The following is a 17,515-nucleotide window of genomic DNA, read 5'->3' on the forward strand; positions in this document are numbered from 1 at the left end:
AGTGTGGGAGCGTGTCTCACTGCAACCAATCATAGGCGCCGAAAAGCAGGAAAGCAGGGAATAGGAGATTGATTAATGAGCGGCCGGCTTTTTCAAAAGAGGAAAAGCCACCGGAGTTTGAACAGCTGTGCAGCGCCGCGGCAGTGATCGGGGAACGGTAAGTAAGAGAGAGGGGGGGGAACTGACCGACAGACTGTGAGAGGGGGACAGACAAGACAGAGAGAGACAGACCGACGGACTGAGGGAGATAGAATAAAAAAAAAAAAATGACCGACATCGCTAGTAAAAAGCGCAAAACGTGCGTTTTGGACATCGGAGTGCCACACAAGGTTTTCATGTAAAATCTTTCATGTATTAATCTCAAAAAGTAACATACACCAGCTCTATCTCACTATTGGGTATGTGCCCTTAACATTTCCGCCATGAAAATTCATTTTGGTGTCATTTTGGAAGGTTTTCTGGTGAGTCCGTAAAAATGGCGTAAAACTTGGACAAAATTGTTCACAGCTGTGACTTTTGAGTGATAAATGCTTCAAGGGGTCTTCCCCATGCTGATGCCATGTCATTTGAGCACTCTTCTGAGACTTTTGTGACATTTTTAGGGTTTCTACATGCTGCCGGGGGGTCATTTCACAAAAATACTCGGGTCTCCCATAGGATAACATTGGGCTCGGTGCTCGGGCCGAGTACACGAGTATCTTGGGAGGCTCGGCCCGAGCTTCAAGCACCCGAGCTTTTTAGTACTCGCTCATCACTACTCCCTGACATGAATTTTAACTGAGGAATCCTCCCTAACAGGAATTTTACCTGAGAAATCTTCCCTGACAGGAATTTTACCTGAGGAATCCTCCCTGACAGGAATTTTACCTGAGGAATCCTACCTGACAGGAATTTTACCTGGGGAATCCTCCCTGACAGGAATTTTACCTGAGGAATCCTCCCTGACAGGAATTTTACCTGGGGAATCCTCCCTGACAGGGATTTTACCTGAGGAATCCTCCCTGACTGGAATTTTACCTGAGAAATCCTCCCTGACATGATTTTTACCTGAGAAATCTTCCCTGACAGGAATTTTACCTGAGGAATCCTCCCTGACAGGAATTTTACCTGGGGAATCCAGACCAGACACAGCAGGCATCAGAATCTCCACACTGGAGCTGAGGTGTGATCCTCTCTGACAGGAATTGTAGCTAAGGAATCCTCCCTGACAGGAATTGTAGCTAAGGATTCCTCCCTGACAGGAATTTTAACTGAGGAATCCTCCCTGACAGGAATTTTACCTGAGAAATCTTCCCTGACAGGAATTTTACCTGAGGAATCCTCCCTGACAGGTATTTTATCTGAGGACTCCTCCCTGACATGATTTTTAACTGAGGAATCCTTCCTGACATGAATTGGAGCAGAGGTCACTCTGGATTCACATGGGCTGTTTGCAGACTCCTGCATAGCATTCCACCTGTGGCGGGGAGAGGGGGAGAGATCCCAGGACTCAGTGCACCCGCAGCTGCGGTACACTTATGGAGTTTTTTTCTGTCCACCGTTGTTGTGCAGGGCTGGACGGGGGAAGGGGAGTCCCTTCCCACCATTTTATTATATTTCCTCATGTCGACGTTCTTGTCAGAGCTAAGCCCCGCCCCCTTCGACACGCGATAAGCTACGGCTGCAGTCACATGTTTTATGCCCTGCACAACTACAGTAACAGCTATAAGACTTCTAATGTTCAGCCTGCACTACCTGCCACACTGAACTACTAGGGTTTGATAGCACCTCTTCCTTCCGTGAGTCCGGTGCCACCACTGCAGCAACTGCTGCCAGCCCAGAGCCTATAGCTTCCAGTCCCCCGGAATGGGCACAGTTCCAAGAACCCAGGGCTGGCTATGCAACATCGTCCTCACACCCCTCGGGGCCCCTGGACAGAACGCAGCCTGATGACACCTCTATAGAGGGTCCTTCTGATAAGAATCAGCCCTCTGCTTCACCGGTTGCAGATCAGAAAAAGGGCATGACCCCCAGGGTTCTTCCTTGGGGGTACACAGATGGGGTTCTCACACATGTTCCGCGGTCTCTGAGGAGCCGGAGGAAGGGGAATGAAGTTTGTACCAGGATAATTCCTTGGTTTTCAATCTCCCCGAGCGATCAAGCTGCGATGGACTCCCTTATTGCAGCAATCAACCAAACTCTGCATGTGGATGATCTCCCATCCACTACTACTGACCCTGCGGTCTCCTTTAAAAGGGGGAAGAAACCTCAAAAAAAAAAAATTTTGACACCGCTTCGGTATCCGTAAACTCATGGAGTCCCGATACCCCTTTGGCTTAGCTGTCTCTAAGGGCTGGGCCGATCCGGCCTCGGTGGACCCTCACCCGGCTTCCCGCCTGCCTGAAGGACCCTCCTGTCTTTTACTTGATGGATCCTCCTTCAAGGGTCCGACAGACAGACAAGTGGAGCATCTCGATCGCTCCGCCTTGAAGCCGCGGTCCCTCTCTCCTTCCGTGTGGGTCGCACAGGCACCAGGAATACTAGTTTTCCTCAGACCCTCACAGATGTAACAGTTCACATTGCTGCGGCGGCGGAGTACCTCATGTAGGCCTACCTCGACGCGGCTACCTGCGCAGTTTTTGCTGCCTCAAAAACCATAGCCATCCGTAAGGCCCTCTGGTTCCGATAATGGAGAGCGGACTTGGTCCCTAACAAGCCTCTCACAGTACTCCTTTCCAGACCAATGGTTTGGCGATCGTCTGGACAGGCTCTTTTTCCTGACGCCACGGGAGGAAAAAGAGTACCTCTCTCCCTCAACTCTAGCCCAGGACATTTTTTACTAGACACGTAGGGCCCGACCTTCTCAGCCCTTCCCGAGTCCACCTCGTCCTGGCAGTCGAGACAAAGACCGAGGAGTCTCATCCTCCTCCATCTGGGCTGCCACCTCAGACCACAAATAGGTGCGACACCCTGTGTCTTCCGGTTACCACATTGAATTCCGGACCCGATTCCCGGGTCGTTTTATTCTCTCAACCCCCCCCCAAAAGGCTCCAAAACACCGCGAAGCCTTCTCCTCAGCAATCCACTCCCGGGGGTGATGGTACCTGTTCCGGACGGTGAGAGGTTCAAGGCCTTCTATTCCAACCTCTTGTGGTCCCCAAAAAAGGACGAGTCAGTTCGACCCATCCTGGACCTCTAACACCTGAGCAAACATGTGCACGTAAGGAGATTCAGTATGGAGTTCCTATGGTCCATTATTACCTTTATGGTCGAAGGAGAATTCCTTGCCTCCATAGCTATCAGGGACGCGTACCTGCACATACCCATCACCCCAGCTCACCAAAAGTTCCTCCGCTTTGCGGTTCAGGACTTCTTTTTTCATTTGTAGCCCTACCCTCGGCCCTGCCACAGCACCAAGGGTCTTTACCAAAGTCATGGCAGCCGCCATGAGTGCCCTTCACGCCAGGAGAGTGGCTGTTCTGCCTTGCTTGGATGACCTCCTCATCAAGGGCTCAACCAGCGTGCAGATCTCTGTGGGCACCCTATCCCGCTTAGGGTGGCTTCTGACTCCAGTCAAATCATCCCCGGTCCCGTCAAAATCCGTCACCTCCCTGGACATGTCCCTGGACACCCTTCGGGGCTTGATATTTCGCCCTCAAGACAAGGTGACCGCTCTACAACAGGTGGTACACTGCCTTCTACGTACTCCTCTCGCTTCATACAATTCAGTGTGAGAGTGCTAGGTAGGATAGCAGCGGCTATAGAGGCAGTGCCGTTCGCTTAGCCACACCACTGCCCATTGCAGCTGGCGCTTCTAGCTGCCCTGGAACGAGAGCCCCCTTTTTCCTTGGACGAATTTTTCACCTGACACCTTCAGTGAGGTATGAGCTTTTCTGGTGGCTTCAGCCCTCTTCCATATCGAGAGGGAGATTTTCTCTCTCAAGTGGACTGGCTACTCCTGACCAGGGACGCCAGCCTCTTAGGCTGGGGAGCAGCGTACTGGCTCCACACTGCTTCGGGATGTTGGACGCCCCAGGAGTCTTCCCTTCCCAAAAATCATCCTGAAAATCAGTGCGACCTTTCTCGCGCTCAGGTCGTTCCCCCCCCATCTGCTAGCAGGTCGTTTTATTCGGGTCCAATTGGACAATGCAACAGCTGTGGGCTTTGTCAATCGGCAGGGAGGTACCAGCAGCAAGACAGCTTATCTCGAGCTCCCCAGGATCCTCACCTGGGCCGAATCGACGGGGTCTGTGATTTCAGTGGTACACATACCGGGAGTAGAGAACTGGGCGGCGAACCTTCTACGTCGCCAAGGCCTGGCCGCCGGAGAGTGGTTTCTCCACCCAGAACTGTTCCCACACATCTGCACTCGCTGGGGCACACCAGACGTGGATCTAATGGCCTCAAGGTTGAACACAAAAGGTACCCGCGTTCTTAGCCAGGTCACGTGATCCACAGTCCATTGGCGCGGATGCTCTAGTCTCCTCCTGAAGTCGCTTCCGTCTACTTTACATATTTCCAGCTCTGCCCCTGCTGACGCGAGTGATCAGGAACATCAAGGCAGAAGACGTTCCAGTGATACTAATAGCACCGGACTGGCCCAGGCGAGCCTGGGACGTCGAATTAGTACAATTGCTCATGGCGCCTCTTAAGCATCCCAGACCTGGTGACCCAAGAGCCCATTTCCCATTAGAACTTCAGAGCCCTGAAGCTGACGGCCTGGCCATTGAGACCTAGACTTTAACAAGAGCGAGATTCTCTCCCGCGGTCATCTCCACCTTGATCAGTGCCCGAAAGCTGGCCTCCATCCTGTATTTACCACCGTACATGGAAAACTTTCCCTTTTTTTTTTGCAGTCAGGTTGCAAAAGGGGTTGGCCCTCAGCTCCCTTAAGGGGCAGGTTTTATCTCTCTCAATATTCTATCAATGCCATCTAGCTTGCAATCCGCAAGTCAAGACCTTCCTCCAGGGCGTTACCCATCTAGTTCCCCCGTACAAACGGTCGCTGGAGCCATGGGACCTCAATCTCGTTTTGGACGGTCTCCAGAGGTCCCCCTTTGAACCTCTTAAGGAATCTTCTCTTGCTCTTCTCTCCTGGAAGATAACATTCTTAGTGGCGATTACGTCCATCAGACAAGTTTTGGAACTGGCAGCATTCTCTTGCCACGAACCCTTTCTGATCTTTCACCAGGATAAGGTGGTTCTACGCCCCCTTCCAGATTTTCTTCCGAAGGTTACTTCCCCGTTTCATTTGAACGAGGACATAGTTCTGCCTTCCTTTTATCCACACCCAGTCCATAGGGTGGATAAGTCTCTACATTCGCTAGGCCTTGTGAGGGTTTTCAGATATTACGTATCCAGGACAGCCTCTTTAGAAACATGGACTCCTTGTTCGTCATTCCTGAAAGGCCTAAGAAAGGATAGGCAGCTTCATAGGCAACGCTGGCTCGCTGGATTCGCTCTGCAATCCAGGAGGTCTACCGCTTGCAACTCAAGCCCATTCCTAGGGCTGCGGACTCATTCCACACGAGCAGTTGGCGCCTCTTGGGCCATTAGGCATCAGGCTTCAGTGGAACAGAGGTGTAAGTCTGTGACCTGGTCTTGCCTACATACTGTTTCAGAGCATTACCAAGTCCATACCCAGGCTTCGGCTGAGGCGAACCTTGGTAGGAAAATTCTGAAAACGACAGTAGAGCACCTATCTCAGTAGGCGCTCCTGGCTATCCGGGACTGGTTCCTAGTCCTTGGGTTGCGTTGTTTATTATTTACCCACCCAGGGACTGCTTTAGGACGTCCCATAGTCCTGTGTCCCCCAATGAGGCGTCAGAGAAAAACGGATTTTTGTGTACTCACCATAAAATCGTTTTCTCTTAGCCATCATTGGGGGACACAGCACCCACCCTGTTGGGCCTTAATTTTTTGTTTCTCAATACTTTTTTTTTAGGAGTATTCACTCACGTTTGTTGTTACTTGTTCTCCTACTGCTTGTGTACTAAAACTGAAGTGGCCTGGCTGAGCCAGGGGGTGTATACTGCAGGGGAGGAGCTAACATCTTTGCATCTACTTAGTGCCCTCCTATGGATAAGCAGCATAATACCCATGGCCCTGTGTCCCCCAATGATGGCTAAGAGAAAACGATTTTAAGGTGAGTACACAAAAATCCGTTTTTTATTCAATGAGTGAAGAACACCAATGGGCGGACCGGACTGTAAAGTATGACCCCCTTTGGTTTAAAGGCATACGAGTGCTTGGCCCGAACTCTGAATTCTCAGGGAGTCGGAATACGGCCCTCTGGAAATAAAACAAAAAGTAAAAATAAAGAAAAAAAATAAAGCAAGCATGCCATACTTAAAAAAATTAACATAGGGTCCCCCCATATTATGATACCTAGCACAGAAGCTTACCGCTACAGGCTGCAGCCCCCAGCCGTGCACATATCTTGGCTGCGTATCAGGCCAGATGCCGGTCCCCATATAATTTATGGGGACCAGAATATGGGGCAAAGGGGTAGGAGCAAGCGTTTCATACTTATGGAGTTACAGGAGCAGCTGTACCCTCCCATGGCTGCTTATTCACTTCCGGAGCCACTCATTAACGGGTCCCCGCAATTTTGATATCCAGCCAAGATAAAGCCAGACAGCTGGGGGCTGGTATTCTCAGGCTGGAAAAACCCATGGTTATTGAGCCGCACAGCCTAAAAATAGCAACCTGCAGCCATCCAGGATTGTCAAATTCATTAGATGCGACAAGCCAAGCACTTTACCCGGCTGTTCCCGATTGCCCTGATTTGGTGGCATTTGGGGTAATAAGGAGTAAATAACAGCTCACAGCTGCCACTAAGTCCTAGATTAGTAATAAGATGTGTCTATGAGACCCCCCATCACTAATCTGTAAGTAAAGAGTAATAAACAAACACCCAAAAAAAATCTTTTATTTGAAATAAAATACAAAAAAACACCCTCTTTCACCGCTTTACAAATATGCAGCCCAAAAGGCTGCAATGTGCACACAGCAAAAATGAAATCTCATAGACTTTGCTGGGGAAGAAAATGCATGCAGTGACTCAAACTGCACCTAATAAACATGGCAAAAATGCAGCGTGTGCATGAGGCCTAAAAGCATAAATGACACTAAAAATGTATTCCAACCCTGACTGAAATAACATTTCTGGCAGAGGCACACAACAGTTGTAAGATGCACCTAATTCATTAAGAGATATGCGCCTCCTAATTAAATAAATAAAAATATAATCAATTGGATAAATATCATAAAAAAATTATACAAATATATACAGTACAGACCAAAAGTTTGGACACACCTTCTCATTCAAAGAGTTTTGTTTATTTTCATGACTGAAAATTGTAGATTCACATTGAAGGCATCAAAACTATGAATTAACACATGTGGAATGAAATACTTAACAAAAAAGTGTGACACAACTCATAATTTGTCTTATATTCTAGGTTCTTCAAATTAGCCCCTTTTTGCTTTGATTACTGCTTTGCACACTCTTGGCATTCTCTTGATGAGCTTCAAGAGGTAGTCACCAGAAATGGTCTTCCAACAGTCTTGAAGGAGTTCCCAGAGATGCCTAGCACTTGTTGGCCCTTTTGCCTTCACTCCAGCTCACCCCAAACCATCTCGATTGGGTTCAGGTCCAGTGACTGTGGAGGCCAGGTCATCTGGCATAGCACCCCATCACTCTCCTTCTTAGTCAAATAGCCCTTACACAGCCTGGAGGTGTGTTTGGGGTCATTGTCCTGTTGAAAAATAAATGATGGTCCAAATAAACGCAAACCGGATTAAATAGCATGCCGCTGCAAGATGCTGTGGTAGCCATGCTGGCTCAGTATGCCTTCAATTTTGAATAAATCCCCAACAGTGTCACCAGCAAAGCACCCCCACACCATCACACCTCCTCCTCCATGCTTCACGGTGGGAACCAGGCATGTAGAGTCCATCCGTTCACCTTTTCTGCGTCGCACAAAGACACGGTGGTTGGATCCAAAGATCTCAAATTTGGACTCAACAGACCTAAGCTCAGATTTCCACTGGTCTAAAGTCCATTCCTTGTGTGATTTAGCCCAAACAAGTCTCTTCTGCTTGTTGCCTGTCCTTAGCAGTGGTTTCCTAGCAGCTATTTTACCATGAAGGCCTGCTGCACAAAGTCTCCTCTTAACAGTTGTTCTAGATATGTGTCTGCTGCTAGAACTTTGTGTGCCATTGACCTGGTCGCTAATCTGAGCTGCTGTTAACCTGTGATTTCTGAGGCTGGTGACTCGGATAAACTTATCGTCCACAGCAGAAGTAACTCTTGGTCTTCCTTTCCTTGGGCGGTCCTCATGTAAGCCAGTTTCTTTGTAGCGTTTGATGGTTTTTGCCACTGCACTTGGGGACACTTTCAAAGTTTTCCCAAAGTTTTCGGACTGACTGACCTTCATTTCTTAAAGTAATGATGGCCAGTTGTTTTTCTTTACTTAGCTGCTTTATTCTTGCCATAATACAAATTCTAACAGTCTATTCAGTAAGCCTATCAGCTGTGTATCCACCAGACTTCTGCACAACATAACTGATAGTCCCAACCCGATTTATAAGGCAAGAAATCCCACTTATTAAAAGGGAGTACATTTTATACAGCGATTACAACCTAAACACTGAAAAAATGTGCAAAATAAAATTACTCGAATTTATAGATTGTCATATGTACAGTATGTTATAATACAGTAAAGACACCCTAATGTACCCAAAGTCAATAAAAAAAGATTAAATAACACTTGATGACTGTTAGAAAGTGGAATTTAAGTGAGCTGTGTTTTACTTAGAGGGGGTGGCAACCTTTAGTTATATTAGTTTATACACTTATATAGGGCCATTAATTTCTACTGCAATTTACGGACATCATCATCACTATGCCCATTAGGGTTCATCTAAATCCCCTATCGGTATGTCTTTGGAGTGTGGGAGGAAAACGGAGAACCCGGAGGAAACACACACAAACACAGGGAGAACATACAAACTTCTTACAGATGTTGTCCTTGGTGGGATATAAGGATTTGCGTGTTTTATCAATGTTATGTATCTGTTTTTGAATTATTGTTCCTTATTCAATTTTGCAGTACCAAGTGACCCACCAAAGAACATATCTTATAGAAATCTCACCTCTACATCTGTAAAGATGTTTTGGAACCCACCCATTAAACCAAACGGCGTTATACAATATTATACATTATACTTCAAGAATACTACTAACACGTATATGCGGGTAAGGACATGATATTATAACATGTATTCCTGCTATCATATATTAATATTTGCTCTATATCTTCATAATAATTAATGGATGCCTAGTTGTTTTAAGATGCTGAAATATTGAATATGTAAAAAAAAATAACAACTTGTAACTCTACAAGAAATTATAACTCTCAGTTTGCATATAGTTATAATGGTTGCCTTACTTGTTATTTGAAGTTAGTTGATGGTTTAACCAACATTTATCTTGTGAATGATTGTTACATAAATGCAGTCACACATATTTTAGATGATATTGGCCATTAGAGTTGTGACCATAAATGTTCAATCACACATGTACATTGCCAAGGGTTTTCAACCAAGTACCGTATTTTTCGGGCTATAAGACGCACTTTTTTCCCCTCAAATGTTGGGGGAAAGTGGGGAGTGTGTCTTATAGTCTGAATGTAGGGCTGCGGGGAATGAGGGTGCTGCGGTGGAGTGGGTCATCGGCACGAGCAGGCTGTAGCAGCCTGCCGTGACCACATGGACCCGCTTATTTAATATGCACACCCATCATCCCGCCCATCATCTCTCAGCGCTGAAGCCGGCGCTGACAGGTGGGCGGGGTGATAGGCGGGAGATGCACGCATATTAAACAGCCTGCCCGCATGATCACCCCTGGCAACTACAGCCTGGAGTGATCATGTATGGCTGTATTCACTGCCCCCGCGCATCATCATCAGTGCGGGGTGCAGTGAATCAGTATAACTCACCTTGCACGATCCCTGCAGCACCGCGATGTCCTCCTGTCTGTGCTGGCGGCGGCTGTGTGGAGACTAGTGGTGCGCATAGTGATGACGTCATCGCTGTGCGCAGGTGTCCACACGCAGCCGGCACAGACAGGAGGACATAGCGATGCTGCAGGGATCGTCGCAGCCTCCACTCAGCTGGCACAGACGGGGAGGAGGAGTGATGCTGCAGAGAATGAGGTAAGGTGAGTATGAACGTTTTTTTTTATGTGCCACAGGATGCGGGCCGTATACCAGGATGGGGGTATATTATGAGCAGGATGGGGGTATATTATGAGCAGGATGGGGGTATATGAGCAGGATGGTGGTATATAGCAGGATGGGGGTATATAGCAGGATGGGAGTATATGAGCAGGATTGGAGTATATGAGCAGGATGGGGGTATATGAGCAGGATGGGGGTATATGAGCAGGATGGGGGTATATAGCAGGATGGAGGTCTATAGCAGGATGGGGCCATATGCCAGGATGGGGTATATAGCAGGATCTGGCTATATGCCAGTATATAGCAGGATGCGGCCATATGCCAGGATGACGGTATATAGCAGGATGGGGGCTATACCAGGATAAGGGACATATACTGTATATACAAGGCAGGAGGATCATTACCAGGCTGGGGTACCTTAGTAGAGAATTTGGGGACATTACCCCCATAACAATTGTCAGCAGCAGATCCTCGCCCCATAACAGTGTGTCATGACCACATTTTTTGTTTAAAACTTTATTTTCCTATTTTCCTCCTCTAAAACCAGGGTGCGTCTTATAGTCCGAAAAATAGGGTATTAGAAATTTTATTTCCAAATGTTTAATTTGTCCAATTACATTTGAGCCCCTAAATTAAGGGATTAAGTATAAAAAATGATTTAGTTACTCACATTTTTATGCAATAATTTTGTTCAACCCATTGAATTAAAGCTGAAAGTCTGAACTTCAGCTGCATCTGAATTATTTTGTTCAAAATCCATTGTGGTAATGTACAGAACAAAAATGAGAAAAATGTTGTCTCTGTCCAAATATATATGGACCTAACTGTATATCACCTATACATAAGATAGGTTGACAAATGTATGTTCTCTGCTTTAAGGACCAACAATCACAAGAATTGGGGTCCCAATTTCCAAAGTACCTCTACATAAATGGAGTTGCACTGAGCATGTTCAACCACTGCTCTAGTAACTGTCAATAGAGCAGTCAATGGAGCACCATTTACTCTTTAAGTAAATGGTGCTCCATTCACACACGGATTGGTAGAAGTCTCTGAGTGGAGCGTTTACACCATCCGATTGTATGAATGTGGAAAATCCTGCTGGGATCACAGCTATACACATGGGTGAGAGTGCTCCTTTACTATATAATGTAATGAGTGATTGATAAGTATCATTTTCATAAAGGCAGCTCTCCTCAGAGTGTTATTAATACAGTGGAACCTTGGTTAACGAGAACAATCCGTCTGGGAGTGTTCTTGTTAACCAAGTTACTCGTTCAGCAAAGCAAGATTTCCCATAGGAAATCATTGCAATGCAATGCAGTCTATGAAACTTTATATATCTTTATTGTGAGCTGGAGATTAATTGAGGTCTTTTAGTTCTAGAATGGGACAACTGTTGGTACTTTAACAGGACAACTCTATAGCGGGTCTAGTACATTTGTTTTGGAGTCAGTCCCCTTTTATTGTGACACAGCATACACTTGGACCCATTTGAGCTTGGTAGTCCATTGTGTAATGCTTCATGTTTGTTTAGTGTGTCTTTTTAGAGAATGGACCTAGGTAATTTTACATAAAGCTATTAAAAGTTATATTTTCAGTCTTTTTTCTGCATTATATACCTATCTGCTATTGTGTTATAGAAATCTCAGCAGCAGTAACCCCAACGATCATACATTTATCATCTTTACCTTGGTTAGATGATAAATGTTGTTTATGGGAAAACCTCTTTTACTATACAGAAAACATTCTCACCAACTATAAAAAAATGGATAGAGTGATATTAATGGGGTGGTCCAGCGCCTAAAATTTATTTTCTAAATATCTATCCTTACCCACTAACCATTTTGTAATTTTCTTTATTATACATTACTCTACACTTTTCCCTATGTAGTTAATCCCTAAATGTGTGTTTTTAAAGTACTATCTACAATGTTGTGTTTGAGATGAGTCCCAAATGTGATGTCACAGGAGGCTGGTGCTGCACTCACGCCCCACAGGTTCCATTGCCCCTCCTGGAACAGGATATCACCAGAGGGCTCTGCAGTTACTAGTTTCTAGCATTGGCGCATTTTCTGAAGACATCCTGGATCTTGAGGGATGGATCCTGTGGGCGAGGTGACTGCTGCACCAGCACTCTGCAGCACCAACCTCCTTTGATGTCACGTTTGAGACTCTTTTCAAAAGAAACATTAAAAAAGTACAGTAAAAAAAAAACTCATTTAGGTTTTACCTAGAAAAGTGCAGGGTAATGTATAATGAAGATAATTACAAACGTGGTTAGTATGGAAGATAAATATTTTAAAACTACATTTTAGTTGCTGGACCACCCCTATAAGAATTTTTGAGGAGGTCAGCGAAGGCTGCAGAGATTACTGCTAGAGATGAGCAAACCGGCCGCGGTTCGGCTCGAGTTCGGTTCGCCGAACGGAGGTCTCGTTTGAGTTCGGTTCGGCGAACCGGTTCGCGAACCACTCGAACCGCATAGGAAACAATGGGAGGCAATCACAAACACATAAAAGCACCTAGAAAACACCCTCAAAGGTGTCCAAAAGGTGACAAACAACTCACAACACAACACAAACACATGGGAAAGTGACAAGGACATATACTCATGCGAAAAGAAAAGAGCTGGACAAGGAAAAAGAGGAGGAGACACAGATATAGGCATGGCATGCCCTTCTAAAATCATGTAAAACACCGCAAGGTGACTCCAAGCGGAGTCTCCCTTTTTTCCAAAAATTGGGCCACACACACACACACCCACCCATTCAGTGGCAGCACTTGTGCCCCAGTTGTACACTTCACAGCTAGATTTGCATCAAGCACAATCAAAAATACGCCATACTTAACTGTCCTCAGATGACACCGGGGTAGGTAGCAAAGTCTCTCCTGATCCCAGCTCTGTTCATCTTGGATCATTCTTAAAAACAATGTAAGCAAGGGTTACTCCAAGCGGAGTCTCCCTTTTTTTCCAAAAATTGGGCCCCACACACACCCACCCATTCAGTGGCAGCACTTGTGCCCCAGTTGTACACTTCACAGCTAGATTTGCATCAAGCACATTCAAAAATACGCCATACTTAACCGTCCCCAGGATGACCCCGGGGTAGGTAGCAAAGTCTTTGCTGAACCATGACTTGTTCATCTTGGCTCCTTTTAAAAAACACAGCAAGCAAGGGTTACTCCAAGCGGAGTCTCCCTTTTTTCCAAAAATTGGGCCACACAGACACTCACCCCTTCAGTGGCAGCACTTGTGCCCTAGTTGCAAACAGGATGTTTTGATTTGCATCAAGCACATTCCAAATCCACAAGCATTTACTCTCCCCAGGATGACACAGGGGTAGTAAATTCCTTGTGGATCCATGACTTGTTCATTTTGATGAACGTTAGTCTGTCCAGATTGTCACTGGACAGACGCGTGCGCTTATCTGTCAGCACACACCCAGCAGCACTGAAGACACGTTCAGAGACAACGCTGGCAGCTGGACACTACAAAATCTCCAAGGTGTAAGTGGAGATCTCTGGCCATTTTTCAAAATTTGAAGGCCAAAATGAGCAAGGCTCCATTTGCAAAGTCATGGCATCGATGTTCATTTGGGGATACTCCTGTATTATCCTCTCCAGCCGTTGACTATGTGTCAGACTTGTTGTCTCTGGTGGGCTTGCAAAGGAGGGTCTAAAAAAATTATGAAAAGATTCAATAAAATTGTTGTTACCAGCACCAGTTACGGTGCTACTGGTACGGGTAGACTGTTGAAGATGACGAGACCATCCCATGTTTGTCAAGTTACAACTGGGAGATTCACTCCCTGCACCTGCACGGTTGTTTGGTGGAAAAGCCGAGCAAAGATCGAGTAACAGCTTCTGCTGATACTCCTGCATACGTGTGTCCCTTTATATGGAAGGAATTAGGTCACAAAATTTGGACTTGTACCGGGGATCTAATAGTGTGGCAAGCCAGTAGTCATCATCACTTCTAATTTTGACAATACGAGGGTCATGTTGGAGGTAATGCAGCAAGAAGGCACTCATGTGTCTTGCGCAGCCATGCGGACCAAGTCCACGCTGTGTTTGTGGCATAGAGGTGCTAACCGTTCTTTCTTCCTCTGACATCTCCTCCCAACCTCTTTCAACTGAAATTTGACCAAGGTCTCCCTCATCTGCTGAGTCTTCCATGTCAATGGACAGTTCGTCCTCCATTTCTTCATGTTCTCCTGCACCTTCCTCAACATTTCGCCTGCTACCATGCGCCCTTGTTGATCCCTGTCCCCCATGGTCCCATGCCTGCCGCGTTGGTGATGATGAACGTCTGGACCTTGGTGATGTTGTTGTGTCTTGCGCATATGAATCCTCCTGTAGTTCCTCCCCTTCCTGTTGTCCCACCCCCTGACTTCGAATAGTGTTTAGCGTGCGCTCCAGCATGTAAATGACTGGAATTGTCATGCTGATAATGGCATTGTCAGCGCTAAACATATTCGTCGCCATGTCGAAACTGTGCAGAAGGGTGCATAGGTCCTTGATCTGAGACCACTCCATCAGGGTGATCTGCCCCACCTCTGCATCTCGTTGGCCCAGGCTATACATCCTGACATATTGCACCAGGGCTCGGCGGTGCTGTCACAGTCGCTGTAACATGTGGAGAGTCGAATTCCAGCGTGTCGCCACATCGCATTTCAGGCGATGAACCGGCAGGCCGAAAGACTTCTGGAGCGATGCAAGTCGCTCAGCAGCGGTGGTTGAACAGCGGAAGTGAGCAGACAGTTTTCGTGCCTTGTTCAGAAGGCCATCTAGGCCGAGATAGTGTGTTAAAAATTGCTGGACAACAAGGTTCAACACATGAGCCATACAAGGCACGTGTGTCACCTTGCCCAGGCGAAGGGCCGCACCCAGGTTTGCAGCATTGTCGCACACGGCCTTACCAGGCTGCAGGTTGAGTGGAGACAACCATTTATTAAACTCAGTCTCCAGAGCTGCCCACAACTCAGCCTCTGTGTGACTCTTATTTCCAAGACATTTCAAGCTAAAGACCGCCTGATGCCGTTGCGCTCTGTTGCCAGCATAGTAATGAGGGGTGCTTAATTCCTTCTGCGCAGTCAGAACGCTGGTGGCCTGACCAGGCAGGCTTGGGGCGGAGGTGGAGGACCCAGATGAGGTGGAGGAGGCAGAAGCAGTGGCGGAACTTGGACAGACAGAGGATTGACACACAAGTCGTGAAGACGGCAAGACTTGTGCAGCAGACCCTTCACCATCTATCACCATAGTTACCCAGTGCCCAATCAGCGACATGTAACGTCCCTGTCCATGCTTACTGGTCCAAGTATCAGTGGTGAAATGCACCCGTTCATACACAGAGTTTCTCAAGGAAGCGGTGATGTTGTGTGCGACATGCTGGTGTAGCGCAGGCACACCTTTCTTAGAGAAGTAGTAGCGACTGGGCATCTGGTACTGGGGCACAGCAACAGACATAAGGCCTCTAAAATCCTGTGTGTCCACCAGGCGGAAAGGCAGCTTTTCGGTAGCCAAGAGCTTACAGAGGGATAAAGTCAACCTCTTAGCTTTCTCATGGGTCGCAGGAAATGGCCTTTTATTTGTCCACATCTGAGGGACAGAGATCTGGCTGCTGTGTGTAGACGGTGTTAAGTAGGGTGTCCCTGGAAAAATGCAGGTTTGTGAGGAAAGTGCAGGCATAGACATGATGTTGCCTTCATCCAACGTTGGTGCTATCGATGTCTGAGAGAGCTGTACACACGCACCTTCCAAACCAACTGATGACCTACCAAGCAAACTGCCTGTTGCAGTTACAGTGGTGGAAGTTGTGCGTGGAAAACCAGGTGTGACAGCTGTCCCCACAGTCCTAGAAGATGAAGAGCACGCGGATGCACTGGAAGGGGCAGGTGGTGGATGGTTTGCTCCGCTAGGCCGCATTGCAGCACGGTGAGCTTCCCACTGGGACATATGATATTTATTCATGTAACGATTCATGGAAGAAGTTGTCAAACTGCTGAGGTTTTGCCCTCTACTAACAGAATCACGACAAATTTTACAGATCACATAATTTGGACGATCTTTTGCTGTGTCAAAAAAGGACCAGGCTAGGCAAGGCTTAGAGGGCATGCAACCTGCTGATCCACCCCGACTAGTGCTCAGAGGCAGAGTGGTGGCTGAGGATGCAGTTGTAGACGTGCTACCAGTGCTCCGACTCTATCCAGGAAGGCGCAAGGTAACTTCGTCGTCGGTTGCATCCTCCTCCACCATCTCTGTTGACCTCCTCGAGTGCCTGACTGTGGGTTGACAGTAGGTGGGATCTAGAACTTCCTCATCAATTGTTGTGTTTGCACTCCCCTCACCCTCAGACCGAGCCTCTTCTTGCCCTGACAGAATATTTAAGTTGTCATCCCAATCTGGTATCTGCGTCTCATCGTCATCAGTATGTTCCTCATTGTCTATAACAACAGGTGTTACAGTTTGTGAAAAAGGGTCAACATTATGCTCAGAAACTTGGTCCTCACGGCCTGAATCAGAGTCACAAAGGTTCTGGGCATCACTGCAGACCATTTCCTGGTCTGTACTCACTGTAGCTTGGGAGCAGACTTCTGATTGCCAGGCTATAGTGTGACTGAACAGCTCTGCAGACTCAGCCATCTCAGTTCCACCATACTGTGCAGGGCGGATGGAGACTTCAGAGCTGGGAGAAAGCAAGTGTGATTGGGCTGACAACTCAGAGGACTGGTGTTTTTTGGATGCGGTAGTTGAGGTGGCGGAGAGGGCACTTGTTGGACCACTTGAGATCCATTCAAACATTTTCCTTTTTTGGCCATCATCTACCTTTGTTCCAGTTGTTCGTGTCCGTAAAAAAGGGAGCACATCGGATTGTCCACGGTAAGTAGTAGACATCTTACTTTTGCTGGAAGATGGTCTATCTTCAGCAGATGTTAATGGAGCTTTGCCACCTTCCCCACGGACAAACCCTTTTTTTCCTTTTCCAACACGCCTCTTCCCCTTTCCACCAGCATCTGTCATGTTACCACTCATTTTGATTGCGACAAGATTGTGCACTTAAAATGTGGTAGTAAAAATTGAGAGGTGGTGTAGATTGCAGCGGTGGTCTAGCTTTATTAACAGCAGAATAAACAACAGTAATTATCCCTGACAATGCAACTACGGCCCTTAAACTGGCAGCATAGTTTGCTAGTTTAATAGCTTTGTAACAATGAGCACTAATGAAGTCCAACAGCCACTTTTAGGATGCCACTAAGTTTCCTCTGTGTTTGCTAGTATAATAGCTTAGT

At 46.9% G+C, this 17,515-nt stretch overlaps 1 protein-coding gene across 1 annotated transcript in view; it reads left to right on the forward strand.

Annotated features, from left to right (window-relative positions):
- PTPRQ (protein tyrosine phosphatase receptor type Q) overlaps positions 1-17,515 on the forward strand; it is an 855,789-nt gene that overhangs the window by 516,315 nt on the left and 321,959 nt on the right. The window contains exon 38 of the mRNA XM_075342420.1: positions 9,096-9,241. Within this exon, the coding sequence (XP_075198535.1) occupies positions 9,096-9,241 (146 nt within the window). The remainder of the gene's footprint in view (positions 1-9,095; positions 9,242-17,515) is intronic.

This window comes from Anomaloglossus baeobatrachus, chromosome 4, assembly GCF_048569485.1.
Source record: "Anomaloglossus baeobatrachus isolate aAnoBae1 chromosome 4, aAnoBae1.hap1, whole genome shotgun sequence".
Classification (NCBI taxonomy): domain Eukaryota; kingdom Metazoa; phylum Chordata; class Amphibia; order Anura; family Aromobatidae; genus Anomaloglossus; species Anomaloglossus baeobatrachus.